General features: G+C 48.6%; 2 protein-coding genes and 2 non-coding genes across 5 annotated transcripts; 1 reads left to right on the top strand and 3 right to left on the bottom strand.

Annotated features, from left to right (window-relative positions):
- The first annotated feature begins 284 nt into the window (after positions 1–284).
- Positions 285–11,682, top strand: KLHL35 (kelch like family member 35). 2 transcript variants are annotated; one of them, XM_033120645.1, is made up of 7 exons: positions 285–1,567; positions 4,064–4,948; positions 6,082–6,266; positions 7,931–8,049; positions 8,681–8,869; positions 10,236–10,424; positions 11,347–11,682. In XM_033120645.1, exons 2-7 carry the CDS (start codon positions 4,068–4,070, stop codon positions 11,533–11,535), a joined length of 1,752 nt encoding a protein of 583 aa, XP_032976536.1. In that variant the 5' UTR covers positions 285–1,567; positions 4,064–4,067; the 3' UTR covers positions 11,536–11,682. The 2 variants fall into 2 exon arrangements, with proteins under 2 accessions (XP_032976536.1, XP_032976535.1); XM_033120644.1 differs by lacking the exon at positions 285–1,567 and having other exon boundaries at positions 3,579–4,948.
- Positions 11,683–20,674: 8,992 nt separating this feature from the next.
- Positions 20,675–25,853, bottom strand: RPS3 (ribosomal protein S3). The gene is made up of 7 exons (XM_033120933.1): positions 25,713–25,853; positions 24,441–24,571; positions 24,068–24,161; positions 23,533–23,627; positions 21,886–22,073; positions 21,222–21,418; positions 20,675–20,748 (listed from the first exon to the last, which is right to left on the bottom strand). The coding sequence occupies exons 1-6, from the start codon at positions 25,740–25,742 to the stop codon at positions 21,225–21,227; spliced, it is 732 nt and encodes a 243-aa protein (XP_032976824.1). The 5' UTR covers positions 25,743–25,853; the 3' UTR covers positions 20,675–20,748; positions 21,222–21,224.
- On the bottom strand, positions 21,534–21,676 carry LOC117031418 (small nucleolar RNA SNORD15). The gene has a single exon (XR_004424555.1). It is a non-coding gene; the product is annotated as a small nucleolar RNA SNORD15 (small nucleolar RNA).
- LOC117031420 (small nucleolar RNA SNORD15) lies at positions 24,728–24,874 on the bottom strand. The gene has a single exon (XR_004424556.1). It is a non-coding gene; the product is annotated as a small nucleolar RNA SNORD15 (small nucleolar RNA).
- Positions 25,854–26,359: the final 506 nt, after the last annotated feature.

The raw sequence follows: 26,359 nt of genomic DNA, 5'->3' as shown, positions 1-26,359 counted from the left end.
ATCAGAAAAGAAATAAAAGGCATTCAAATTGGAAAAGGAGAAGTAAAACTCTCATTTGTTGCAGATGACATGATACTATATAGAGAGAACCCTAAAGATCCCACCAAAAAACTATTAGAACTAATAAATTAATTCAGTAAAGTAGCAGGAAACAAAATTAATGTGCAGAAATTGGTTGCACACCAATAACAAACTATCAGAAAGAGAAATTAAGAAAACAATCTCATTTACAATTGCATCAAAAAGAATACAAAATACCTACGAATAAATGTAACCAAGGAAGTAAACCAAGGAGGTAAAAGACCTGTACTCAGAAAACTACAAGACACTGAAGAAAAATTGAAGAACACACAAATAAATGGAAGAATATACCTTGCTCTTGGTATATTCACATGGCAGTTAGAGCAGGAATCTCGATTAGCCCTCCTGCCAAGATGAAACTGGGGCCACAAGGGTGGCAGTGATCTGCCCAGGGCCATGGGATGTGTCAAGACAGTGCCAAGAATGGGCCATAGGTGCCCCAGGCCAATGCGGGCTGTTGGCAAAGCAATCACCCCCAAAAATACTGTCTTCCTGCATGAAGCCAGATCCCCTCACCCACTCCACGGATACCAGGTCCTGAGGCCCTTTGTAGAGGCAGCAAATGATCCAGCAGCACCAGCCTATGGAGTCGCTTCCCTCCGGCTCCAGGACGCCAGGCCAGCCCAGAGCTGCCTCGTTCTCTCCACCCCAACCAGGCCTGCCCAGGACGCCACTCCTGTCCCACTGCGCCCCCTCCAAGGCAGGTGCACTGTTGAGTGAAAACCACCTCCACGTAGCCCATACCACAAAGGACCACACTGTCCATACACAGACCACTGTCCACAGAGAGACTCCAGTCAGACACAGAAACGAACAATCAGAGCAAAAGAGGCAGGGACACGCGAGGCATAGCAGATGCACGGTCCCACAGTGACCTGTCTGTGATCAGCAGGAACACAGACACAGCACAGTGTCACACAGGGCAGAAGGAAACCTAGGCCTCTAAGCCATGCAGTCACATTCCTGGTCACATCTGCCACTACACGGTTACACACCCACCCCAGTGCTACGCAGTGGCCGAGTCCCATGCACGTCCACACTCACACAGGTACCCGAGAACACCTGCACGCTCACAACCCCCCCGTTTGCACACCGATCTCCCCAGGGCAGGCACTCCCCCCCACAAACACCCTCACACCTGTGCCTCATTCAGGAGCACAGGCAGTGCCCACTCACCCCAATCCAGGCACACGGACCTGGAGTTGCACGCCGCCAATCCCATGCTTAGTCCGGCCTTCTCCCTCTTTCCCTCCCTTCCAGGGCTGGTCCCAGAGTGGAACAAAAGCCCAGTGTCCCCTCCTCCCTTCCCCCTCTCCTCTCCCGTCTGGCGTCCAGCGCCTTTGTCCTCCTACAGCTGAGCCTGAGCGGCAGTCTGAGCAGAGTGGCAGGGACATTGGACCACGGCTGCCAGAGGTACAAGGGGCAGGACAGGAGTGGCCCGTGCACGAGCAGCAGCTGCGGGGCACTTGGGAGAGGGTGTGGCCAGGTAAGTGCCAGCAACATCCAGGGTGGGACTTAGGACCCAGGGCTGTCCTGGCTGTGGTGTCTACAAAGCTGAGCATGTTGGTGAGGGTGTGGGTATGAGAAAAAGACAGGGTGGCAAGTCAATTTTTAGGGGCCAGGTCCCTGCATCCGGACCTATGACTTGAGGAGGGATGGGACAATGCCAGATGGAACGCTGCCTGGAATCCCTGCCTTGCATGTTCCCACTAGGTACCCTCCAGCCCCCAGACTGGGAATGCCCAGGGTGGAAACTGGGTTTGCTGTCCTTGTGTCCGGGGACCAGAGCAGTAGACAGCCATAAAATGAATGAAACAGTACTGGTGCACTTCCCAGGAGGCGATGCCCTCATCCCCCCAGACAGCTCTTTGTGCCATGGCACAGCTCTGCAGGGAGAAGTCCCTCCTTACGCTGATGAGACCTGCTCTCTTGGATCTCAGCTCAAAGGGGGGCCGCTTTCTCAGTCCTGCGAGGACAGAATGAGGCAGCATGCTCTGATGACCTCCCTCACCTCCCTCCACTGGTCCTGGGCTGCTGCTTGCAACACACTCCCACTCGAGTAATGTGGCTGAGCGGCTAGGCATGCCGTCTGGAGCCAGGTGCAGCGCTTATCCCCTCTACTTGGGCAAAGCTGTTACCTTCCAGGGACGCTGCCCACCAGGATGCTCATGTGCTGAGATTCTGAGGCAGGGTACCCACCACCCCGGAGGACCCCAGCATGAGCAGTGAAAGCCAGGCCGACCCTTGGCAAGATCTGACCTCCAGGGCAGAGCAGTCTCCGAGCAGGCAGAGCAGCTGGGATGAGCACAGAGGGAGAGGCAAGGGCCAGAGGCCAGAGCTATGCTCCCCTAGAGTATGTTGCCACATAAAGAGTAAGCTCCCTGTCCCTGGAGGTGTGCAAGCAGAGGCTGTACGTTCATAATGGTCAAATCATGACGGGGCACGGTACAGCCCGTTAGTCTGTAGAGCGCTTTCACAAACACCCCTCCTTTGAGCCTCACAGCAACCTCTGAAGGGCAGGTTCCTTCTGTGGACTTGTTTCCTCATGACAAACTTAAAAAAGAAGAGGGTGAGGCTCTAAAGAAACTTCAGGTTGTGAGGATCAAATGAAATTATATACAAGAAAGGAACTAGGTGTGCTCCCTTCCTCTTGAGTAAGAACAATGGAAAGACCGTTTGTTGAGTTGGTGCTATGCACCTAGCACTCTTCATACATTGCATTGAAGAGTCAAAGTCACAACAACCCTGTAAGGAAGGCATCATGAGCCCATTTTAGATGAAGACACTGAAGTGGAATGATTTGCTCAGGTCACGGAGAGTCCGTGTTAGAGGCAGCATTAGAACCTGGATCAGTGCCTAGAGCCAGGCTCTTTCTACCTCCCCACAGTGCTTCCTTGAGAACAGAGGGCCGAACTTCTGTCTCAGCGGGAGCTCTAACCTCATGCCCTCCGTCCCCCTGGGCCTTTGCACAGGCTGTTCTCTCAGCTGGAGACCCCCCCCCCCCCCCCCGCCACTCCCCTCCCTTCACCTGGCTAATTCTACCTATCCTCAGTCTGAAGGTCACCTCCTCAAGGATGCCTTGCCTGACTCCCCTCCACCTGGGTTTAGTGCCTCTTCTAAGCGCTCCCCTAATACTCTGTACTTCCCACGGGACCCCCACCAAGCTGTGAACTCCAGGAGAAAAGGGACCATGACAGCCTTGTTCACTTCCTGGCACAGAAAAGGCTCTCAACACATGCTTGTTTAATACATTCACTCGACCTTGAACAGGTACTGAGCACTGTGCTGCTGGGGGAGGGGCAGGTATTAAACAGAAGGACTGATCAGGGTTTGGCAATGGGGAGCACCTACAGGAGATCCGCAGGAGACAGGATGGGGTGAGGAGGAGGAAGTAGTTACACCGCGCCCGACACTCTATCTCCGTGGGTAGCCTGGATCCTTTGACCAAAGGCTACAGTTCCTGTAAGGGGCTCTCCCTATACAGATGTTTTGTGCAGGTTCTAGTAGCCTCCCAATGCTCCCCGTTCAGACCTTGGAGAGGTAAACGCCCCCTAGCGTTGGTAGCCACGTGGCACTGCTCTGTCCCTCGTAGGAGTCCCTAAACACTGTCTGTGCTTTTGCAAACCATTCCTTTATTAGATTCCCCTCAGATGACCCCAGTTGACAGCGTGCCATCTGCCTCCTGCCAATACTAATTGGAAACAGCTTAGCAAGTTTGAAGACTAGGAAGGGTAATGTGGCTGAAGTGGGGTAAGCGAGGCAGAAGGTGCTCCAGCTAAGGCAGTGCCTCGCCCTCAGGTGGGCAGACGTGATCCTTGCAGCCATTAGGATCTGGGTGGGTGGGTGGAAGGAAGAGCCGTCGAATGAATGCAAGCACACCACTAAGGTTCACGCAGCCTGCCCTGCGTGATGAGGGGCCGCCTGCCCTCTGTCAGGCCCCAACCACGTGGATTTCCCGACGCTGTTTGTGTTCTCTACCCAGCAGGATGCTGGAGGGCCCGGTGCGGGAGGAGCCAGAGCTCGGCACCGAGGCACCGTGCGCGGGCTCCTGCCACGCGCAGCGCGTCCTGCAGACCCTCAACGCGTACCGGCGGAGCGGCACCCTCACCGACGTGGTGCTGCGCGCTGGCGGCCGCGACTTTCCGTGCCACCGAGCTGCGCTGAGCGCGGGCAGCGCCTACTTCCACAGCCTGTTCGCGGCCGGGCGGCTGGAGCGCGGCCTGGCCGTGGTGCCCGTGATGCCCGTGGTGCCCGAGACGCCGGGCACGAGACCAGCGGGGACGGCGGCGGCGCTGGCTGTGGTGCTAGACTACGTGTACGGCGCGGGCGTGCGGCTGCGCGCCGAGGAGGAGGCGGCCGCCGTGCTGGCGCTGGCGGAGCGGCTGGGCGTGGCGGGCCTGCGCGAGGCCTGTGCACGCTTCCTCGAGGGCCGTCTGCGCGCAGCCAATAGTCTGGCGCTGCAGCGCGTGGCCGCTGCCTTCTCGCTCGCCTCGCTGGCGGAGCGCTGCGGCCACGTGCTGCGCCAGGCCTTCACCGAGGTGGCGCACCACGCCGACTTCCTGGAGCTGGCGCCTGACGAGGTGGCAGCGCTGCTGGCCGACCCGGCGCTGGGCGTGGCGCGCGAGGAGGCCGTGTTCGAGGCGGCCATGCGCTGGGTGCGGCACGACGCGCCGGCCCGATGCGGGCAGCTGCGGCGCCTGCTGGAGCACGTGCGCTTGCCGCTCCTGGCCCCGGAATACTTCCTGGAAAAGGTGGAGGCCGACGAGCTGCTGAAGGCCTGCGGCGAGTGCCGTCCCCTGCTGCTCGAGGCCCGTGCCTGCTTCATCCTGGGCCGAGAGACCTGTGCACGGCGGGCCCGGCCTCGGAGGTATGCCCCCCGCCTTCTTGCCTCTCGCCCATCGTTATTCCCGCTTTCTTCAACCACTCATCAGCCTTTAATTCAATGACTTAGTAGTACCTCTTGAACGAGATGCAGTCATTCATTCAACAAATATTTCTTAGGCTTAGTGTTGGACATTTTGCCCTTGAGGAGTTAACAGTCCAATAAGGGAGGTGCAGGGATCTCACACTCTACGCACATTCTTTCTCTTGCCCATTCATTCGGAATTCTGAGTGCTCCCTGTGCAGGTCTTGTGCTGCGTGCCAGGGCCTCTAGAGTGATTTGGAAACACTCTATATGCTCCGGGAGCTCAGATTAGTAAGGTATATAAATAGGCAGCCTGGAACACACCGGGAGACTCTGGGTGGAGCAGTCCAAGATGGTCTGTCATCCTTCCAGGGATAGAAGATGAGGACTCCTCGGTCTTACCACTTTATCTCCAATTAAGTACAGGGCCTGGTACAAAGAAGGTGCTTAATATTTGTCAGAGGAGTTAGATAGGAAACCAATGGGTTTCTAAAACAAAAGGGTTTGGGACTTCTGGTGGGGTCAGAAGCCTGAGGGTTCGGTGGGCGGGCAAAATGCTTTGCTGAAAGGGTGTGTAGCCTGGTTCAAAGGGATTAGTGAGTAGGGTGTAAAGTTAGACGGTTTATAGGAGGAGAGAGGCAGCAGCATTAGAGTGGAGGTCACAAAAGGGTGAAGAGAATGGCTTAGCGTCAGACAAACCTGAGCTTGAATTCCCACTCTTTCACTTACTGGCTTGCAAGACTTCGAGCAAGCCAAAGTCTGTGAGCCTCAGTTTCCTCCTGTGTAAAAGGAATAATAATCCCTGCCTAATAGAGCTGGCATAAAGATTAAACCAGGTGATTTTTCTAGGTAAGGTTAAGGACTATGTCAAGATTATTTTTCTGTCACTTAGAGGTGAGTAGAATGGGGTGAGGATTAGTGCCCCTCGTCCCGTCAATAGCCAGAGGTTGGAGGTGACAAAATCCAGCATGGGGGTTAGGAGGGAGGCAGAAGGGCTTGGAAGAGCAGTAGGACCTTATGTGGTCAATGAGAGGGTGAGAGAAGGCCAAAACGTGGTTGTGGATCAAAAAATACTGCTCTTATCCCCATGCCAGATTCATGGACCGCGCTGAAGTGATCGTGGTCATCGGCGGTTGTGACCGCAAGGGGCTCCTAAAGCTGCCCTTCGCAGACTCCTACCACCCAGAAAGCCGGCACTGGACCCCACTGCCCAGCCTGCCCGGCTACATGCGCTCAGAGTTCGCCGCCTGTGCTCTCCGCAATGACATCTACATCTCCGGTGAGGGCAGGGCTGAAGTGGGAGCCCCACCCACAGGGTTGGCTCATCCCCTCCCTCCAGCTGCCCTTTGTTTTTTCCTCCAACTGGGAGATGAGGGTGGTATTTTTCCTGATTACCTAGTTGTATTGGCTGAAATGGTATGTAGTTCTGCAGAGCCAGTCACTGGTGTGACTCTGCCCTTTATTCAGGAAAGACAGCTTCAATTCATACTAGTGTTAATCACTTCTCTTTATCTAGCCTACTGTGTGCCATGAATTATGCTAAGCACCTTATCATTTAATTCTCTCTATAACCCCATTTCACACATGAGAAAACAGCCTCAGAGAGGTTAAGAATTTCTCCATTGTCTCAAAATTGGCGACCTAGAAAAAACATATACCGTATCCGTTTGATACCACAGACTGTGTCCTCCCTGAAATTCAGGCCCTGGAGACTCAGAATAAAACACAGTCCCTGCTCCCCTGAAATACCCTGGAGAGGGGGAATGGACTTCACTTTATGACCAGGCAGAATTCTATGGGGAATTCCACTCAGGGAATGTGGCCCAACTCGGAGGGAATAGCATAAACAAAGGTAGGAAAGTGCAGAAAGGAATGTGGGGTCCTTAGGGCTCGAAGTGCAGGTTGAGTATATCTGGGAGAGGACAGGAAGCCATTGTAGATGAGGCAGGAAAGGGAGTCTGGAGTCAGTTCAGGGAGGCTTTGACTCCAGGCCTCAGTAGACTGCACTGGATATTGTAGGGAGCTGTGGGTGCCTGGGAAGGATGAGAAGAATGAGCCAGGAAGGCCTCAGAGACCTCCAGGCCATTTATCACTGACCACTGATGGCCTTTGAGCAACATGGGGGCCTCTGCCGGGTGCCGCCGGAAATACAGAGGCAAGGGCTACAAAACAGGGATGTGGCTCAGGCTGAGGGGTGCAGTCAGGATTGTCCCTGGGGAGGCTACTCCTGAGAGATGAGACCCTGGTCAGGAACCCAAGGACAGAAAGACAAGGGGAAGGAGAGTCCACAGCCTGCATCCCCAGTGCCTGGCCCCATGGCATGTGCTGTGCCCGTCATGAGCACCAATGCTGGGCTTGGGGGCTGGAAGCTCTGGTTCTAATCAGTGTTCTTGCAGTGAAGGCCATGTGACCTTCAACGGGTCCTTCCTGGTCTCTTAAGCCTCTCTGAGTTTGCTGTCTGTAAAGTGGGTTGAATAATTCTAACACTTCATGGAGGGATGAGAATAGACATGAAGTCATGGAGGTGAAAGCAGACGTGAGACACGATTATTGGGTTACCCTCTATCCCTCCCCCACAGGGCTGGTGGCCCTGCTTTCTCTCTGCCCCAGAACATTCTTGATGTTTGTCTTGGGCATCCTTTACACTCTTACCTTCAGAAGAACTCTAAAGTCCCCCCACCCCTCTTTGCTTCCCTGAGCACAGAGCCTGGGTGCCACCACAGGGTGCCCAGTGCTTAGTTCCTTGTCCCTGAATCTCTTGGGTGTCTCCCCTCAAGAGTGCCTGCCTGTTTTCTTAACTCAGACCTCCCCACCTCGTGTTCAAAGCGTACTGTCTGGGTCACAGGCCCGAAGTCTCGCACAAGCCCAGGAGGAAGTCCTTCCTGCTATCTACCCTTAACCCTTCCTTTGGATCTGGGGCAACAGCTGCTTCTCTTTCCCTAGGAGGCCACATCAACAGCCGTGATGTGTGGATGTTTAGCTCCCATCTGCACACGTGGATCAAGGTGGCCTCACTGCACAAGGGCAGGTGGAGGCACAAGATGGCAGTCGTGCAGGGGCAGGTAGGGACATGCAGGAGCTGCTGCCTTGGGGACCGAGGTGCACATCTATGGGTGCCCTTAGGGAAGGCCTCTAAGACCCTGTCTTTGTAAGAAGGGATCTGAGGCCTCGAAAAGGAAAGGACTTGCCCAAGGTCACACATAATAATGCCCATGCTGATAGTAATTACTGTAATAGTGTATGTGGGCTCTGGGGCCAAATAGCCTAGGTTTTGATCTTGGTTGTGCCACTTAAGACCAAAGAAACCACAAAACACTGCCAGTTATCTTTGTAAGCTACATCCCCAATTCAGAAATGCAAATAAAAGTGCTCCTTAAACTCACTAAGGTGGTAAACCTTTAATTCCTAGCTGTTATTATTAAGCATCAGCTTGATGCCAAGTATTTTACAGATCAATTCCGCATTCAGTACCCATCCTACTAGAGAGCGATCTCATTATCCCCGACTAATGAGCGGAAATCTGCTAAGGTTGGTTCAGAAGCGGGGTAGTGGCAGCACTGGGATTCGTCCTAGGTAGGCCTGGCCCTAAGGCTGCGGTGGAATAGCTCATGGCACACCTCCCAAGGCGGTGGGCCCCTCCCCCCCACGCAGCCAGCCCTGACTCCTGCCCCCCTGCCTTCCGCTCACCCGCAGCTGTTCGCGGTGGGCGGCTTCGATGGCCTGCAGCGCCTGCGCAGCGTGGAGCGTTACGACCCCTTCTGCAACACCTGGGCGGCCGCGGCGCCCCTCCCGGAGGCCGTGAGCTCAGCAGCTGTGGTGCCCTGTGCCGGCCAGCTCTACGTGATCGGGGGTGCGGGGCAGGACGGCGTCAGCACGGACAAGGTGGGCGTGGAGAGGGTGCTGGAAGGCCTGCTGTGCGTGGGCCCTGAACTGGCGCTTTCCTGTTCTTGTCCGTTTTCTCAGTCCAGTCAACATCTCTGAGGAGTAAGCTCCATGTTTGAGGCAAGGAAATGAGCTCTGAGACTACCCCAAGGTCACACAGCGGGTCAGCGGCACAGCAGGGCCGAAAGTGTGGGCTGGTGTCATTTGGTTTCACTGATTAAAAATTAAGCCAGGGCAAGAGGGGGATGAAAATGTTTTTCCGTCATTCAAAACAAAAAATACATTCATTACTGAAAGTTTAGAATACAGAGAAACCGAAAAATAAAAATCACCCATAATCCCCCCACCTAAGGATAACTACTATTAATATTTTGGTGTATTTCCTCCAGGGTTCCTCTGAACTGACTTTTGCTTTTGTTTTAGTTTTGTGGTGTTAGTAAAATTTTGCATTCTGCTTTTATTCTCCTTTAAGTGGAAACACTCCACATGCTTAGCAACTCTTCACAGCCATCATTTGAGTCTATAATAGGCCACTGAGTGGGTGAACTAGTCTACTAACCTAATTTTCTGTTGTTGGACGTTTAGGCTTTTTTTGTGAGTAAAAATTGATCTTCGTCATGGCAGCTCTCTCCCTCCCCTGATGGCCTCACAGGCCTGTGGCCTTGGGATTTGAATCTTTCCAACCTAGGATCACTTGCCCCTCCTTATTCTGCTTCCATTCTCCCTGCACACCGTCCTGGGGCTGGCTGGGGAACTGCCCCCATTCAGTACCCTTTCATGCAGCACTGACTTGTTATAGGCCATTTTGGGGGTCTCCAAAGAAACAATTGACACAGGAAGTCACGGCGAGCAGGCAGGTACAGGTATGAACCGCCAGGAATTGTGAAAGGTGACTTAACCAGCTGTGGGAATGAGACGGAGGCCTGTGCGCAGCTGTGGGCATGGGAGCTGCGACACGCCAGCTGGAATCCTGTCATGCCCTTAGAGCAGCGGGAAGATGGTTGACTGACGGTGTATGCAGCCAGGAACACTTCTCCACGGGGACCTGCTCTGAGGACCCTCTGTAGCACTAGTGCAGATGGTATCTCCATCTCCTGGGTTGGAGACCTCCCCCTGGACCTTGGCAGACGAGGAAGCTTTCGACACAGGGAGTTCAGGAGTATAGGACACAAGGTGGAACTAGACTGAGCAACTCGGGGCCAGGGACAGTGAGTCTCCATTATACCCGCCCAGACTAGTGTGTTGTCAGGCCTGGCAGGCGGAGGCACATGTGTTCAACGAGTCCCCCTGACAGAGGTGGGAGTGCATGAGCAGCAGGACAGTTAGGAGGTGGGTTTTCACCACTGCTGGTCCTCCTGCCCCTCAGGTGCAGTGCTTTGACCCCAAGAAGGACCGGTGGAGCCTACGGTCGCCAGCCCCCTTCTCACAGCGATGTCTTGACGCCGTCTGCCTGGAGGATACCATCTACGTGGTAGGGGGCCTCCTGAGCAAAATCTTCACCTACGACCCTGGTGCAGACGTCTGGAGGGAGGCAGCTGTCCTCCCCAGCCCTGTGGTGAGTGGAGGCTCCTGGGCATGGCCTGGCACTAGGTCCATTCGGGAGAAGGAAGAGCACTTCTGAGGTAGTGAGTCCTGGGTCTGAACTCCATGCCAGGCGGTTTTCCAGTTCTCTAGCTTTGTCCTCACAATGACAGCCAGCCTTGCATTTCACAGGTAAGGACTCTAACCTTAGAGAGATTGAGGCCCCAGCCCAAGGCTACCAGTTACATTAAGTTAAGGCAGAGCCTGGAACCCCAGCCCCAAGTACTGTAGCCCTGGATGGGGGGCTTGGTCTAAATGACCCTGCACTCTCTCCTGTCCTAAAGGCCACCAGTTGGTAGCCTATTGTGAGGAGTTGGGGGGCGAGGAGAAGGGACTTGGTGAGTTCGCTTGCCCCAGTGACATCAGAGAAGGGAGGCCCATGTCCTGGACGCTCTGGCCCCTGTATTCCTCACCTCTCCCACCTCTGCCACCTCTCCTGAAACTTTACGAAGACTATATAGGTCTTGTTTTCAAGGGTGGGCCCTGCCCGTTCTGACCTTCGGTGATCCTCAGAGCTTGAGATTTCTGGTTCTCTGAGTCTGAGATCTTAAGATGGTGGTGGTGGTGCTAATTGTTGTTACTGGAGTGCCGACGGTATCCCAGGCACTAAGTAAAATGCTTTCCATGCTTAATCCCATTAACTGTTAAAGGAACTTTTTGAAGGTATTATTGTTCTCATTTTGCAGATGAAGAAACTGAGGCCTAGAGAGGTTAGGGGACTTGTCTGAGGCTGTTCATTTAGTAAGGGTCAAATCAGAGCTTCCTGCCTTCCATCCAGTTTCCTGTCTACCATCCGGAGTGCCTACTCGTATTCTGTGGGTTTTATTGTCTGGTCTGGCCGGCTAGGCACAGAGGCTGGACCCCATAGCTGATTGTCTTTCTGTTTGTCCACCCAGGAGAGCTGTGGCGTGACTGTGTGTGACGGGAAGGTCCACATCCTTGGTGGGCGGGATGAGCATGGGGAAAGCACCGACAGGGTCTTCACCTTTGACCCCAGCAGTGGGCAGGTGGAGGCCCAGCCGTCCCTGCAGCGCTGCACCAGCTCCCATGGCTGCGTCACCATTGTCCAGAGCCTGGGCAGGTGACTCACACTGGGGCGACCTGAGCCAGGAGGCAGAGAGAAGGGACAACTCACTACTCTGCTTCCCTCATGGCACCTCCATGTAAATAGCCGCTTCACTTATTGCCCCCTTCTTGTAGAAATAAAACCTCATTCAAAGGTTGGGTCTGTGTTCCAGCTCGAGCCTCCTTTGTCTGGAGAAGTATCTGTCCCCTGCTTTGACTCTACAAAACACCTATTTTACCTCATTTATCTTCATAATAGCAGCGTGGACATTTTTTTTTTTAATTATGAAATATTTCGTGCATAAAAGATTATTTTTGTTGTTTTAATAATGATAAAATATATGTGTTCCTACCACCTGAAGAACTAGGACAGTACAAATGCCTTTTTAGGCTCCTGTGTCTAATCGAGGGGTGAGCTCAGAGGAAGAGAGGAAACAAAAGGTGCCACAGATTCTGTGAGGTGGAGGACCAGTGGTTCAGGTTCTGTGCCTGTGTTTCTAAGGCCTGGAGGACAGAGGAGCTGGCCGGACCCCATCTGGGGCTTCCTCTTATTTGCACTCAGATTGCCTTCTGAAGAGTTCTCATCTGCTCCTTGCAACTCCTCCAACACAGAGCCAGCCCCACGCCCCTCCCATTTTCCAAAGCCCCAGGGCCCTGTCTGTGCTGAGCGGTCTTTGCAGCTGGGGCTGGCTGGCCCTTCACAGCCCAGCACAAAGGCCCACGTCCCAGCTGAGCTCCTACCCTCCGATTAGCCCAGATTAAGGAGACTGTGACCATCTGGACACAGCTGATAATAGCAGAGGGGGGAGGGGAGTGGGGTGGAGGCCCAGCCCCTCAGAGCCTGCCTGCCCCCATCCCATGGATAATACCCATGACACAGCTAAGGTGGCTGTATTACACGCCTATCCTGGCAAAAGCCCGAGTAGGAAAAACAGGGGCAAGCTCTCCCTAAGGACATGGGCGCCTCATCTGGGCTTGGCACTTCCTGTGTGCCAAGCAGCTACCCCACAACGATCACTCATGCCCCCCAGTGCCCTTTCCTACTGTCTGTCTGGATAGACCTGACATCCTCCAGCCCAGGTTGACCACTCTCTCCTTGTGTCCCTTCCTCATCTGTCCCCCTTCTATCACCTGACGCATGGTCAGGCCTTTATGTCTCCAGTCTCCCGACATACACACAGGATGCCCTCTGAGGCAGAAGTGTCAGTTTGATCTGTGTCCCCCCAGGGCCCAGAACAAAGCCTCCCACTGCATACATTAAATCTTAAGTTTCCTGGTTTCTACCTAATACACCTGTGAGTTGATACTATCAACCCACCCACCCTTTATAAATGAGGACACAGAGACTCTGAGTTGTGAAGTGACTTGCTTACTAAGTCACTTGCTGGTGAGTGGTGGCAGAGCCGGGATTCGAGCTAGCTCCAAACCTGGGTCCAGCTGCCTCCAAAGCCGCCTCATTCCATGCATCGTCACCCAGGCACTGCTACCGTTTCCCCGAAAACAAGACCTCGCCGGACAATCAGCTCTAATGCGTCTTTTGGAGCAAAAATTAATATAAGACCTGGTCTTATTTTACTATAAGTAAATTAAGTAAATTTTACTATGTAGTAAAATAAGACCGGGTCATATATAATATATAAGACTGAGTCTTACATTAATTTTTGCTCCAAAAGATGCATTAGAGCTGACTGTTCAGTTAGGTCTTATTTTTGGGGAAACACGATAATCTGAGAAAGTGAATCAGTTGAGTGAAGCACAGGAGTTGGTTAGAAGTAGGAGATACATCATTTCCACCAAGGGAAATCCCAGCCTGACAGGATATTGTCCTGCCCTTAGCGGCCTCCTTGGATGAGGGGAGACATGGTTCACATCCCTGGTGAGTGACGCTCGCAGGAACACAAAAGGTGACACCCCACATGTCCTAATTCTCTAGGACTACTGTTTAGACTAATACATTCATCTCTTGGTTTAACTTATAGTCCATATGTGGACTCCTCGTCCACTGCTGCCCCACCCCTACCCCACCCTGGCAGCCAGACCCCAAGTCCAGAGCACTAACCCTGAGCACGGCCCCTTAGCCACACAGGTTTGCAGAATAAAGACTTAATTCTTGATATACCATCAGAAGCCTTAGAAGCCAAATTTGGTCTTTTGAGTTACTTCTTTGAATAATTCTAATTGTAAGTATCAATATTTGATGACTGTTATTCTTTCTTTAATGGGCTTCCAAGGACCAATGAGGAAATACACTTATTTTTTTAAAAAATAGAACAAAACTCGCAATCACCATATAGATTCATATCTTGCAATCACCATATAGATTCATTGGATTCTTTCATAAATCTAAAATACATTATGAGATCTTGATGAATTTTTTTCCTGTATCTTGAAAAACTTTGCTATTTCATCATCCTAAAAATTATTTCATTACTCATCAATTATTCCCAACTATGCCAAACAATACTAAGAAAGGAAGAATGAGGGCATTGCCTAGAAGATACAATGAAATAAATATCACCATATCATCCTTCAGTTTCCATATTGCATTGCCCAAAGTATTGATTATCATCTTTCAAGAAGGTATAAAAGAAGTCTAGAGACATCAGTTAAGAACTCAGGATTTTTTATTTTCCACCTATAATGACTAAAGAGAAGAAAACTGACAGAAGACATTTCACTTATTACAAATTAGAAAATGAATGCAGAGGCACACAGCAGCAGTCTAGCCTCTAAGGATGATGGGGAAATTGGTCACATTAGCAAAATTTTTCCTAGATGAATTTTTTCAAACTCCAGAATTGGTAAATGAACAATATATTTCTAAAAACAGAAATGAAATATGGTATTTTAAGTCATTATTTAGTAAAGTCATTCAACGGGAAGGATTTCATCACACAAAATATTTATGACAAAAACCTGGACCATCCTGTTTTGCTAAAAGGTGGTGTGACAATATTCTTTCATTTTTTATGGTGCTTATGTCCCCAAATTTACTTGATACAGTTTGTTACATTTCGCAAGTAGAGACATGTGGAAGACAGTTGGGTAAAAAAGGTGATTGGAGGGAAACAGATGCTGTAAAAACAAAAATTTAATTCATTGGCTTGGTCATTCTTATAAATCTAAAAATGAAAATGTTTTAAAATTATGGAGAAAGAAAATGGCTGTTCTTCCACAAAATTACGAACCATCAAAAATATTACATGCTGACAATGCAAGTGCAAAAAACCCAGTAAACCAGAAAACCCCCAGTCCCGACGATAAGCTAGAGCCTATTAGAGATGTATTTGAAGCCTGGAATCATAGTTCATGAGTAAGTTCCAGCTTCACACAAAGCAACTGTTGAGCATTTCATTGCATTCAAGGGAAGCTGCCCATTTTGGGTACATACACTTTCAAGACAAGGAAAATTTGAAATTGTTGTTTTAATTCATCTATTTGTATGCATATACAGAGAGAGATGTATTTCATATCTCTGTGTGTGTATATATATGAATGACTTGGAGATATAATTAACATACCATAAAATTCACCCATGTGAAAAGTATAATTCAGTGGTTTTTAGTATAGAGTTGTGCTAATACTTATTAAAATTTGTCAAGTTGTTTTTCACTATCCCTTTATTCTTTTGTAAACTATTTGTAAAATGACTTAATATAGGAGTAAATCCATATGGTGATAGTGACTATTTTTCCTGTTACACTGACCAGTATCAAAAAATCCATCTCTTCTGGTCCCCCTCCTTTGATGGGAAAGTGGCCCTATTGCTGTCTATGTTCTCCCTCCCACTCCCTCTAAAAAGCAGTAATATTCTTAAAGGCCAGGAAAGCACGACCCTTTCTCTAGGCAATTTAGAAGATTCAAAGGGTCCAACTCCTCCGGCTCATCACACAAAGGGCTGCCTGTTGCAGGCTGGTCACGGGAGCAGTTGATGGCCCACCAAGTGAGGGAGGGATGAGTCCATCACAGCAGTTCTCCCCGCTCAGTAGACAAAGGCCCAGCTGCACCTGGCCTGCTAAGTGACATAATACAGGACTGAGGCTCAGTGGTTTCATTTGTATTTGAGCTACTGAGGCTTCATCTTACTTGTGAATGTGAGGGTATGGGATCAGGTAAGCTGTTCCTAGGGTCTCATGCTACTTGTTCTGCAGTCAGCAGTGGGGATCTTGAGATATTCTGAATACTTTTCTAAATGTTTTTCAAAGCCTAAGAGAAATTACACATTCACCTAAGATGTATTACATGGGTTTATTGAAATCGCTGTAAGATGAGGTTAGTAAAGGAATCTGCCCATTACAGGGATGTTGAGATTAAATATGTTCATAGCGGGCTCATGGCACATAACAGTTACCTTCTCACCACGATCATGCTGCTTATCAAATTATAAATGTAGCTTTAATAACAAATATGGGAATGGTTTGTTTTATAGGTTAAATAACATCAAAAATCTGATGCCCCAGAGAAAGATAATAGTTAAGAAAAACAACCTTTGAGGTTGAAAATGTTGTTGACTCTCAGTGATACCTAAATGTTTTCCTGCTGATGTCGGCAGGCTCTACTGACAACAGCTGAATTTACGCACAGCAACGTCTGAGCTCAGAAACAATCACTAGATGAAGCATGGCAGAGTAAAAAGCCAAGTTCACTACCTATAAAATGGGGATCCCTGCCCAGCGCTGACCACTTTGCAGCAGAAAGCATGGCCCTTGTGGTCAGGACCCTTAGGATGGGGAGAATCCATTACCATGAAGTTAGCTATTAATGGTTCCCAAAAGCACACAATTAAATAGTAATGGTAACAACAGCTAGCATTTACTGAGCACTTGGTGTGAGTCAGGCACTGTGTTTCAAAACCCTACATGCAGATGAGTAAATGGAGGCAGGGATGGAACTGATGTACCCCTACTCATACTGTAAGTTGTGGGCCTGGTTTTGAATCGAGTCTGGCTTGAAGGCCTGGGCTCTTAACTGTTGTCTCCAGAGATAATAGATGACAAAAACTACCATGTTTCCCCGAAAATAAGACCTAGCCAGATGTGGGGACAGAGCCCCAGAGAGCATTTTCCAGGCTCTCAGCCTCACGTGGGAAAGTTGCTGGATCAGGTAGTAGATGGCCATCAGCTGTTACTGGTTAGCCATTGGCCACTGATATAACTGCCGTGGCTAAGCTAGCAAGTGTGGATTGCAGTTAGTAAGGGGTTAGTTGGTTGGCAGAAAAGCAGATAGCTGGTTGCGGATCGTGTGGCTCCTGTTTCCTGTGTCTCCAACCCAGCTGCCAGTGAGAACATAGTGGTATGACTCCCCTATCTATGGCTCCATGGGTGTTCCTTTTTGGCCTATGTCCTGCGTTCTTATGTGTGGAGTGGGACTAGAGACCCCATATGACACCAGACCATCAGCTTTAATGCGTCTTTTGGAGCAAAAATTAAGACCTGGTATTATGTAAGACCTGGTCTTGTATTATAGTAAAATACCGGGTCTTACATTAATTTTTGCAGCAAAAGATGCATTAAAGCTGATGGTCCGGCTAGGTCTTATTTTTGGGGAAACAGGGTAGAGACATGTATTGGTATTTAGAGCTCCTTTAATTCCCACACAGCTTGGTTATCCTTGAGATAACCAAGGATCAGAAAAGTCCAAAATCAGACTCTCAGAAAAGTCCAAAATCCTGGTGTCAGGATTTGAACCTAGGTTTCTGATTGCAAAGCACAGCTTCTCCACAATTACCTTGAGTTAGTTCCCTTTGTAAAAGGGATGTATGTCCTTTTCTCTGCAGAGAAAGGCCATCCCATCCTGGCTGACATAACCTTCGCCTAACTTCCCAACTAGGAATGGAGAGGGCTGGCTGACTGGAGGTGAGCTGGGGTCTGTGGCTCAATTTTCTTGGACCTCCCCATGGGAAGGTGAGATCATAGCTGAGGGGAGCAGGATCCACATATCACCGGGCTGTGGGCTCTAGCAGCCTTTACAAAAGTGGTTTGCAAGCCTGGATTCTGTCTGGAGGCAGAATCCTCCCTCCAAAAAACACTTTACCTGTTTTCCTGACTTCACCAGTTGGTGTTCTTTTCCTGGCTCTCCAGTACTGTCCTTTGGTCCCCAACCCTTGCTTGCCCTCTGGGCTTATTGCCAACATCAGACTTTAACAGGTGTTCTTTCCTTGCCTGATGGGTCAATCAGCTCCCAGCTCATTTGCCGCCCATCACCAGCTGCCACATATCCTCATGACCAGAACCTAACTCTTCAGAGGCTGGCAGTAACCTTTTGGTGAAAAGTCCATGAAAGGCACTTGCTTCCATCTTGCCAACAGCCATATTTCCAGCAGTGGGTCCCAAGTTCACAAGTTGTGGCTGCCCAGCATCAACCCCTTGCCTGCTGAGGAGGGGACGATGTGTAAGTCTGGGCCGCATCTCCACTGTGAAAGCCAAAGGGGCCAGCTACCTTTCTCCTTACCTCTGGCAGCTGGGTCAGGTACCAGGCTTGGCCAGTCAGATGCTCTTTCCTAGAACCTAAACCTTAAAGGAAGTGACATAAAGAAAAGGACAGCTGAAGAATCATTTGCTGGGAAAATCTGGGGGATGATGCCTTACAGATGAGCAACAAATGTTTCTTGATTACAAGCTGGATGGCCTGAGCTGAACCGAAATCTCCCTGAGGCAGGATCAGTGCCTTAATCATGTTCGTACACTCAGCATCTGACAGATGACAGAGGACACTCCATAAATTTAGTACATGGAAGTGCAGCGCAGAATGCTAACGTAAGATTTAAGTCCAGTACTACCGTATATGCTTAAAATTTCTGATTCCTAGGAGTAATGGGGAGTGAGGGCCTTAGAGTAAAATTAAACATTTACCATTTCGTTTTTCATCAATTGCATTAAAAAGCTCAACTAATTTTTTTTAGAGTAGGAAGAATTTATTCAGCGTGTTGGGCATACACAAAGCATAAATAGCTAATAAAAGCTATGAAAAACTAGGAAACAAAGAACTTCAAAGAAAATAGAATCAAGAAACATCCCAGTGGATTAAGGGGACAGTAGCTTCCATCTCTTGATGGGCTGTGGTTACTGAGTGCTCACCTAAGCGCTACATTTATCTTGTGTGGTTTTCTGAAATAAGATTTTTTTAAAAAATCCCTCCCTTTCATGATCTAAGTAATGGCTATAGAGGGGTGTTTGTGTTGGTAATTTAAGCTGTATTTTTTAGTAAGCTAATTTGCATACTTTCCTGCATGTGTTAAGTCCCCAACTTATAATGGTTTGATTTACGATGGTATGAAAGCGATATCCATTCTTAGAAATATCCATACTTCACGTTTGGATATTTCTAAAGTTAGCAGTATGAAGTACAATACTCTCGTGAGCTGGGCAGTGGCAGTGAGTCAACCACGCAATCACCAGGGTAAACCACCAGTACTCTGTACTGTACTGCGTTGCCCATGGTTTTTTTGGACAGTGTTGTTTTCATATCTACAAAATGCCCATCCGTGTCTCCTGGTAGAGGAGGAAGGCAATTACTCTTGAGATGAAACAAGGTAATTGCCCAACTATAGGCTAATGTGAGTGTCCTGAACACATTTAAGGTAGGCTAGACTGATATTGGTAGGTTAGGTGCTTTAAATGCATTTTGACTGACATTTTCAACTTATGATGGGTTTATCCAGATATAACCCCACGGTCAAGAAGCATCCATACTTCAGTTAAGTTTATTTTTCCCTTCCCAAGACACTTTGGTGCACATTTTTTTGTTACAGCACCACCTGGTGGGAAGTTAATAGCACTACTGAACCCCACAAACTAATTTCCAATTTTAGTGGACTGAGGTTTGCAGAAAACGCATTAGGAAAGTAAGGAATTTAAAAGAGCTATGACTAACTGTGCCAGTACCAGATGTAGATGCTAAGATCCTAGGTGACCAGGATTGTCATAACCTGTTGCCAGCACCCAGCGCTCTGGATGCTCAAATTAGTTGAACTAGTTTCACTAAAAATAATCCCCTCACAAACTAAACAAGTCCAGAAATATAGCAGCTTAGCTCAGTTCAAACACCTACATTTCCAATAAAATTGCAAAATGCCAATAGCTTTACCCACAAGGGATAAATAAAGCCTTATAGAGGAGTATCTACTAATGAGATGTGGTCTCCATTCCATCCACAGTGACAAAGACAGTAAGAAGTTAGTCAGTTTAAACTAAGTCAATATAAACATCAAAGGCTTTTTAAAAAAGTGAGGGGGGGGGGCGAGATACCTGTCAGTGCACTCCCAACGTAATTCATTAGTTCACTCATATTATTATAAGCCCTTACCATGTGCCAAGCAGTACAAACAATGTGCAGTGTCAGCCCCTGTGCAGCTCAGTCTAGTCAAGACAAGCAACCAGAGAACCCACTAGGTGGTCTGTGAAGCCGGGGTCCGTCACAGCCAGGCCTCACCACCACCTGACAATGTGGTTACCGTACCTGGCCTCCCAGGCCATGGCAGCTGCCACTAGGAAGGAAAGTCCCCTCTCTACAGTAAATCAATCTAATTATCGTTAGTCTTGAAGAACTGTCACCCCAGTCTGTCCCTCAATAGTTTCACCTGAATATACCACGAATGTCCAATTGCTTATAAATAGACATCAGTAGAAAACACTTCAAAATATGACAGATAGAACAGTAGACAATTTAAATGTTCTTTACTTCTGTGCTCCAGGCTCTTTATCAGTGGCACAAATTCCCTACACTTTATAGAAATGTTGAGGATTAAATGAGAAAGTATGTGAAATATAATACCCAGAGTATAGTACAACTCAAAATATAATAGCCAGTGTATGGATCTTCCGTATACAATGCAGATTCCCTTATTCATCAGGAAAAGAAAATAATTTTAAATATATCCCTCTTCTAAACCTACAACCCTGAACTATAGATGAGTTCAAGACACTGTCCTGTTACCGATAAGCCCTCACTGTCACCACTTACCCCCAACAGGGGAGCTCTCTGGTTAGCTCCGCTGTACCCTCCGGTTGTGGCCCTTGCCTCCCAAAGACAGCTGAAACCAAGCGTCAGGCAAAGCACAGAAACACGGTGAGCAGGGAGTCCTAAGACTCAATCAAATAAGGCTCCGACAGGGTGATGGACCCTCAGTCTGAACACTGGATGTAGTCTAGTCAGGCCATGTATCTTTTAACAAGATTTTATTAAACATCTTTACAAAGCAACATCCAGACTCCAGATCCAGCTGCCAGGAAACCCTAAAACCAAATAAAGCACAACAGTAAGAACAGAGACTTCATCTGAATATCAGGTTCTTTCATTTATCAAGTGGGTATACACTCCCACTTAGGGTTTACACGAAGATTAATAAACTACACACAGAACATTTAGGGGGAAAAAACCAGGTGTTCTGGCTTCAGGGGGTTGCTGAAGAACAGATAGCTAATTACTAGCAAGATTGCCTTGAAATTTTTGAGCAAATAGAGGACAATAAAGGAAAACTCCTACTTCAAACACAGTAGTAAACAGTAATTTAGGAAACCAAGGCCACACACCCCTCCCTACAGAATGCTGGGTGAAAAGGTCCTTGGCTCAAACCTGCGTTCTCCCATGTAAAGTGTAATCCAATTATCAGTCACCTGGTGCTCACCAGTGTACAATACAAATATTAATAAGGAGGCGAAGAAATAGGGTCCTATTCTGCCCAAGAGGTTGCTACAGACATACATACCTGTTATGCTGTGGGTACTGGCTGGGGCATGGCAGGCGGCTCTGGCTTCCCCCCTTTCTGTTCTGAGATGGGGGTGGTGGGCAGTATCTCATCTTTCGGTTCCACAATGCTCACATGATCAGGCAGGGGCTTCTTAGGGCCAATCTTACCACTTGGGTCCCAAGGAAGCATGATCTTTACTTTGATGCCCAGCACACCTAGGAGAATTAGGACCATGGTTAGGACCTAGCTATGGTTTCACCGGCCCCCACTACAATAACACAGGGTAGAGGAAGAGAACCGTAAGTTACTCGAGCATCCCTGGATCTAGTCCCTTCTCAGACAAATGCCTCTAATCAATCAATGGACAGGACACTTTTGCAAAAGGAACCCATGCAGTGCCACAGAACGTGGCGCCGACAAGGGCCAAGAGCAGGATGTGACCTTTCTGACTCGTCATCGTGTCATCACTGAAGGGTATATAGGAGGCCAAGACGAAGACAAACCAATTCTCAGATCCGACTTACCCCAACACTTCACTCCTTTCAGCTCAGTGCAGCTAATCAACCCCAGGAGTACAAACGTACTCTACTACCCCCACGATGAATTCCCCAAACACTGAAGTAGGTGTGGAAAACCACATCTATCTGCTAAGGCCTCTGCCCCCAAACACCTGGCTGCTCACCCTGCCTGAGCAGCACGTGGCGCACGGCAGTGTCAACATAGTAGTTAACAGGGTCCCCACTGTGGATCATCAGACCGTCGACAAACTTCATGGATTTAGCTCTCTGCCCTCGGAGTTTCCCAGAGACCACGACCTCACAGCCTTTGGCCCCACTCTCCATGATGAACCGCAGCACACCATAGCAGGCCCTTTAGGAGAGCAAGAGACACATATCCATTTGTGTTATCACCAAAGACAGGGTCACCCAACCCCACCCCACCCCGTTAAAAAATCAAAATAGGACTTATTAGTCTGTACTGCTTTCAATGTTCCTTTAACGGAGAATAAAATTTGACCAGATCCTGGCCCAAGAGAAGTTCTCTTCCACTCCCATCATACCTAATCTTAGGCTAATTTTTTAGGGAATGCATGCCAAGTTCCTTCTCACCAAGTACTTTCCAACCCTCGTGCACATTAGAATCACCTCAAGATTAAAATCCTCCCCCGCCCCCAGCCCAGCCCCTATGCCAGGCCAACAGGCACTTTGGGAAGGTAGGTATAGCAAAGCTCAGGCATAGGTATTCAACCTCCAGGACTCATGTTCATTGGGAACTCTAACTTCTAATACAGGACCCTTCCTGCCTTGACTATTAGCATGCTGGGGAAAAAACAGTTTCTAGGTCTGTAAAATCAATACAAGGAAGTAAGCCTTAAAATATGCCCCCCAACTCACTCATTAGTTTACACAATGGGAGATACTAACTGGAGCCAGCTTCCACTTTCAACAGGAAAGTAAAGGAGTAAGATCTATGGCCACGCCCCACGCCCTTTCACATTATCTCATTTAATCCTCACAAAAAGGTGATGGTACAATGATCCCTATTTAGAGACAGGAAATCCAAGGGTCAGAGAAGGTCAATTAAGTTGCTTAGGTCTCAGAACTTCCAAGTCAAACTTAACTTGGAATAATTTAACTTAAATGTGTGCAAAAATTACCTGGAAGGCTTGTTAAAACAGACTAACTGGGCCACTGAGAATTTTTTCCCCTAAATTGTCAGACGATGGCCCAGGCATTTAAACCAGGTAGTATACTATACGTCCTCACCTATCGCCTTTCCTACCCTAGAGCACAGCCCTCATGACCCTCCTCTGCGGAACCAACCCCCCCCATCCTGGGCTTTGCACTGAGTACTGACTAAATTCCAAACACCCAGGTAAGGCATTCCAATTATTTCATAGTCAAACTGCACAAAGAAATCTTATCAGTAGCCCCAGCTTCAGGGCCAATCTAGTCACTCCATGTCCTTTATAGGCCAGGCCTCCTCACGTTACTATCTACAGCTCACAGAGATAAGTGACTAGATCTTGAGCTCTCTCACATATGGAGTTGAATGACTTCAACAGGAATCCTAACCTCCCCTCCCTGGAGTTTTACTTTTGTTTTACTCCCAAAAACTTAGAACAGTTCTCCATCATCACACTGACCACTCTTTAAATACTTGCTTCTTTACTAGTCTTTCTTGCTAGAGTGCCAGTTCAGCAAGGACGTGGACTGACAGTAGCTTTTGTTAAAACCCTCAGACATCAGCAGTCTGCCGAGTAGAAAAGTTCATTTGAACAAGACGACAGACACGCCACATTCTAATCCACAAAAACAGGGACACTCACCTCCGCACAGCAAGGCCTCCTAGGAGTTTGTAACGCAGAGACTCTGCCTGGGCAATTGCACACAGACCTCTTGTGGCCACCTTTTCAGCATACAGCTTTAAAAAAGAAACAAGGTATATCTTTCAACATGTTCCTTTCATCATTGTTTTCGATTAAAAGTGAGCACATTCGCCATACAAGCATACAGGTTTGTATAGCTTACCGCAGTATCGCTCAAATACTAAAGCACGTCTACTACCCACACCCAGCTCACGCTCAGTGACCTAGGCTGAGCCAATCCTCATTGCCCTCCCCTCGCACAGCTCTTCCTACAGCCAAACCAAGGAGACTGATGGGGCAGCCAATCCATCATATGTGTCATTACCATACCCACGATGAATGTGAAAATCCCTTAACCACCAGAAATGAGCACTACTCACCGACCATAAATAAACAAAGTCTTCTTCAGTGTGACGGTAAAGGTTTTTAGAAGTACCATCGTAAAGAGCCATTTCTAGGTTCACAGTAACCTCTAGCATCAGTCTGGATCACTCACCTCTACACTGCCCTCAGGAAAGCCAAACCTCTTCTGAACCACAGCAGTCAATTCCCGGATCCTTCGGCCCTTCTCACCAAGAACATTCTGTGTCCTGTGGAAAATAAAAAAAAAAAAGTGACAATTCACAGCTCTCACAAAATTCCAGATGTAAGTTCAAATCTTGCATGTATGCAGCAGTAAAATCTCATTCACACAATACAAGCAAGTATAAAATTCGGACGACAAGAATAGACTAAAAAAAAAAGGCAATAAAAAAAAATTACATTTCCTAAGGCCAAATTCATTGGCTGTGCCCTTAAGTTTACCGAACGAACCCACGTTAGTGTACATGCAACAATTACAGGTGATGGCCAGGAGAGTAAGTTTTTACCTGGTGGCCAAAATAATGATTTCTGTCCTGGTTGGTGTAACTCGGACCTCAACTCCAGAGTAGCCATCTTCAGCCAGCTCCCGAGTGAGAAACTCGTTCAGTTCGGCTTTGAAGATGCCATCAGCAACAAACTAACCAAAAAGTAAAGTTCAAAATTAGGTTGTGTGTAGACTCACTTTTTCCTGCCTACTAGCCTTCCAGCCAATACAACCCTCATCAATTCAATACCTCCAACTAATTCCCCACCGTCAATCAGATTACCCTTGTTCCAACAGGAATGTAGCAACCCTTCTCAGACAAATGCCTCTAGGTCATCTTTTGGAAGTTACTCTGACCCAGGACCCTTAAAACTGTGTCACAGAACGCAGCACAGAGCAGGGGCACCTGGACAGACAACACCTCCAGTCAGACTCGTCATCTTCTCTTCATTGAAGGGTTTTAAAGACTGTCACTTATATGTACACAAATTAAACGAAAAACTTCTAAAGTGGCACATTTACAACTCATTCATTCAGCACAGCAGGACCACCAGCCAAGTGACAGATTAAGCAGTCAGTCACACTGCAGGCACAACCTGGACCATCAGAAGAATCCCAGCCATGTTATCTTGCCTTACTGGATGTACCTGTCTTACCGACCCGGCAAATCCTCACAAAAGCTCGTGGATTTAATTTTAACATGGATGTAAGTATACAAACAATGTCTAATTGCCTATGTCTAAAACTAATGAATTTTACTCTTTCCTCTCATGAAAAAGTGAGTTGAACCCGAGGAAGCGTTCTTCCCAGGTCTCCTAGATGGAGCAAGAAGTTGTCAGCTGCTTTTCCAGTTAAGGCCTTTGGGGTCTGAAGGCTGCACCCAGACACGAGTATTAAGGCGGCAGGAATACACTGCTACCTACCTTTCCCCAAAACCATGATGTTAATATCTGAAAGGAATGGCTCATGCCCTCAAAATACCACATTTACTAACTTTATTCGTCGAGCAAAAAGTGCTCACAATCGCCTTCTCCGAGGCAGGAGAGGCACCCGGTGCTCATCTCTGCTCTCCGCCCGGAACCGGCAGAAATCGTCTCCTTTCTCCGCCACACCGCACTCGCTCGCCTCGGGCCCCGTACTCCATCCACCGCCATCCGCGGCCCACGGGAATGCCTCGGGGGCTAAGCCACTTCCCAGGGTAGGGCACGGACCTCCGGGTCCCGTGACAGCACGCCGAGAAGCCCCTGACTCCCGCGGCGCTGCGATCCCCTGCACCCGGGCCCCAACGTCTCACCTTCCTCTTCTTAGAAATTTGCACCGCCATCTTGCCGCCGTGCGCCGCCGAAAGGAAAGGAAGTGGCTCGCAGGCGGAAGTGGGTATAAAGGGCGCGGCGTGACGACAAAGAACTGCGCGACGTCGACGCCTGTGGGTGCTCATGGGAAATACAGTTTTTATTTTAGGAAGGCCGTCAGGGAAAAGGAAAAGTAAGGGAGACACCTACAGGCGGAAACAGGCGGAACCGATCAATCTGAACTTGGATATTGCTGGGGAACTTAGAGTCCAAGTCCAATTCTCATAACTGTAGTTTAAAAATGAGCAACATGAGGTGTAGAGATGAAAATTACAAGTATAACTCACACAGGAACAGAGTTTAACAAGCGTGGAACCCTGGTCCCTACACTCCACACTGAAATGAAAATTGACTGAAAGTCTACAGTGAAATTCGTTTAGGCGCCCAGCTCTTCCGATCTGTTTTCATTTCCTCCGTTCCAAATGATAATATCTTGAAGCTTTCTAGGGACTGTTCTGTGTGCTTTATATTATTAACTCATTTATCCCTACCTCACGTTCATAAAGTCTGTTATAACTTGTAACAGAAATAACAAAGGAGTGGTTCATGGCCTCACAATTCTTTTTCAATTAAAAATAGTCCCCCCTCC

Source organism: Rhinolophus ferrumequinum, chromosome 11 (assembly GCF_004115265.2).
Source record: "Rhinolophus ferrumequinum isolate MPI-CBG mRhiFer1 chromosome 11, mRhiFer1_v1.p, whole genome shotgun sequence".
Classification (NCBI taxonomy): domain Eukaryota; kingdom Metazoa; phylum Chordata; class Mammalia; order Chiroptera; family Rhinolophidae; genus Rhinolophus; species Rhinolophus ferrumequinum.
Note: the sequence above shows the minus strand (reverse complement) of the source record. Positions and strands in the feature narration are given on the sequence as shown.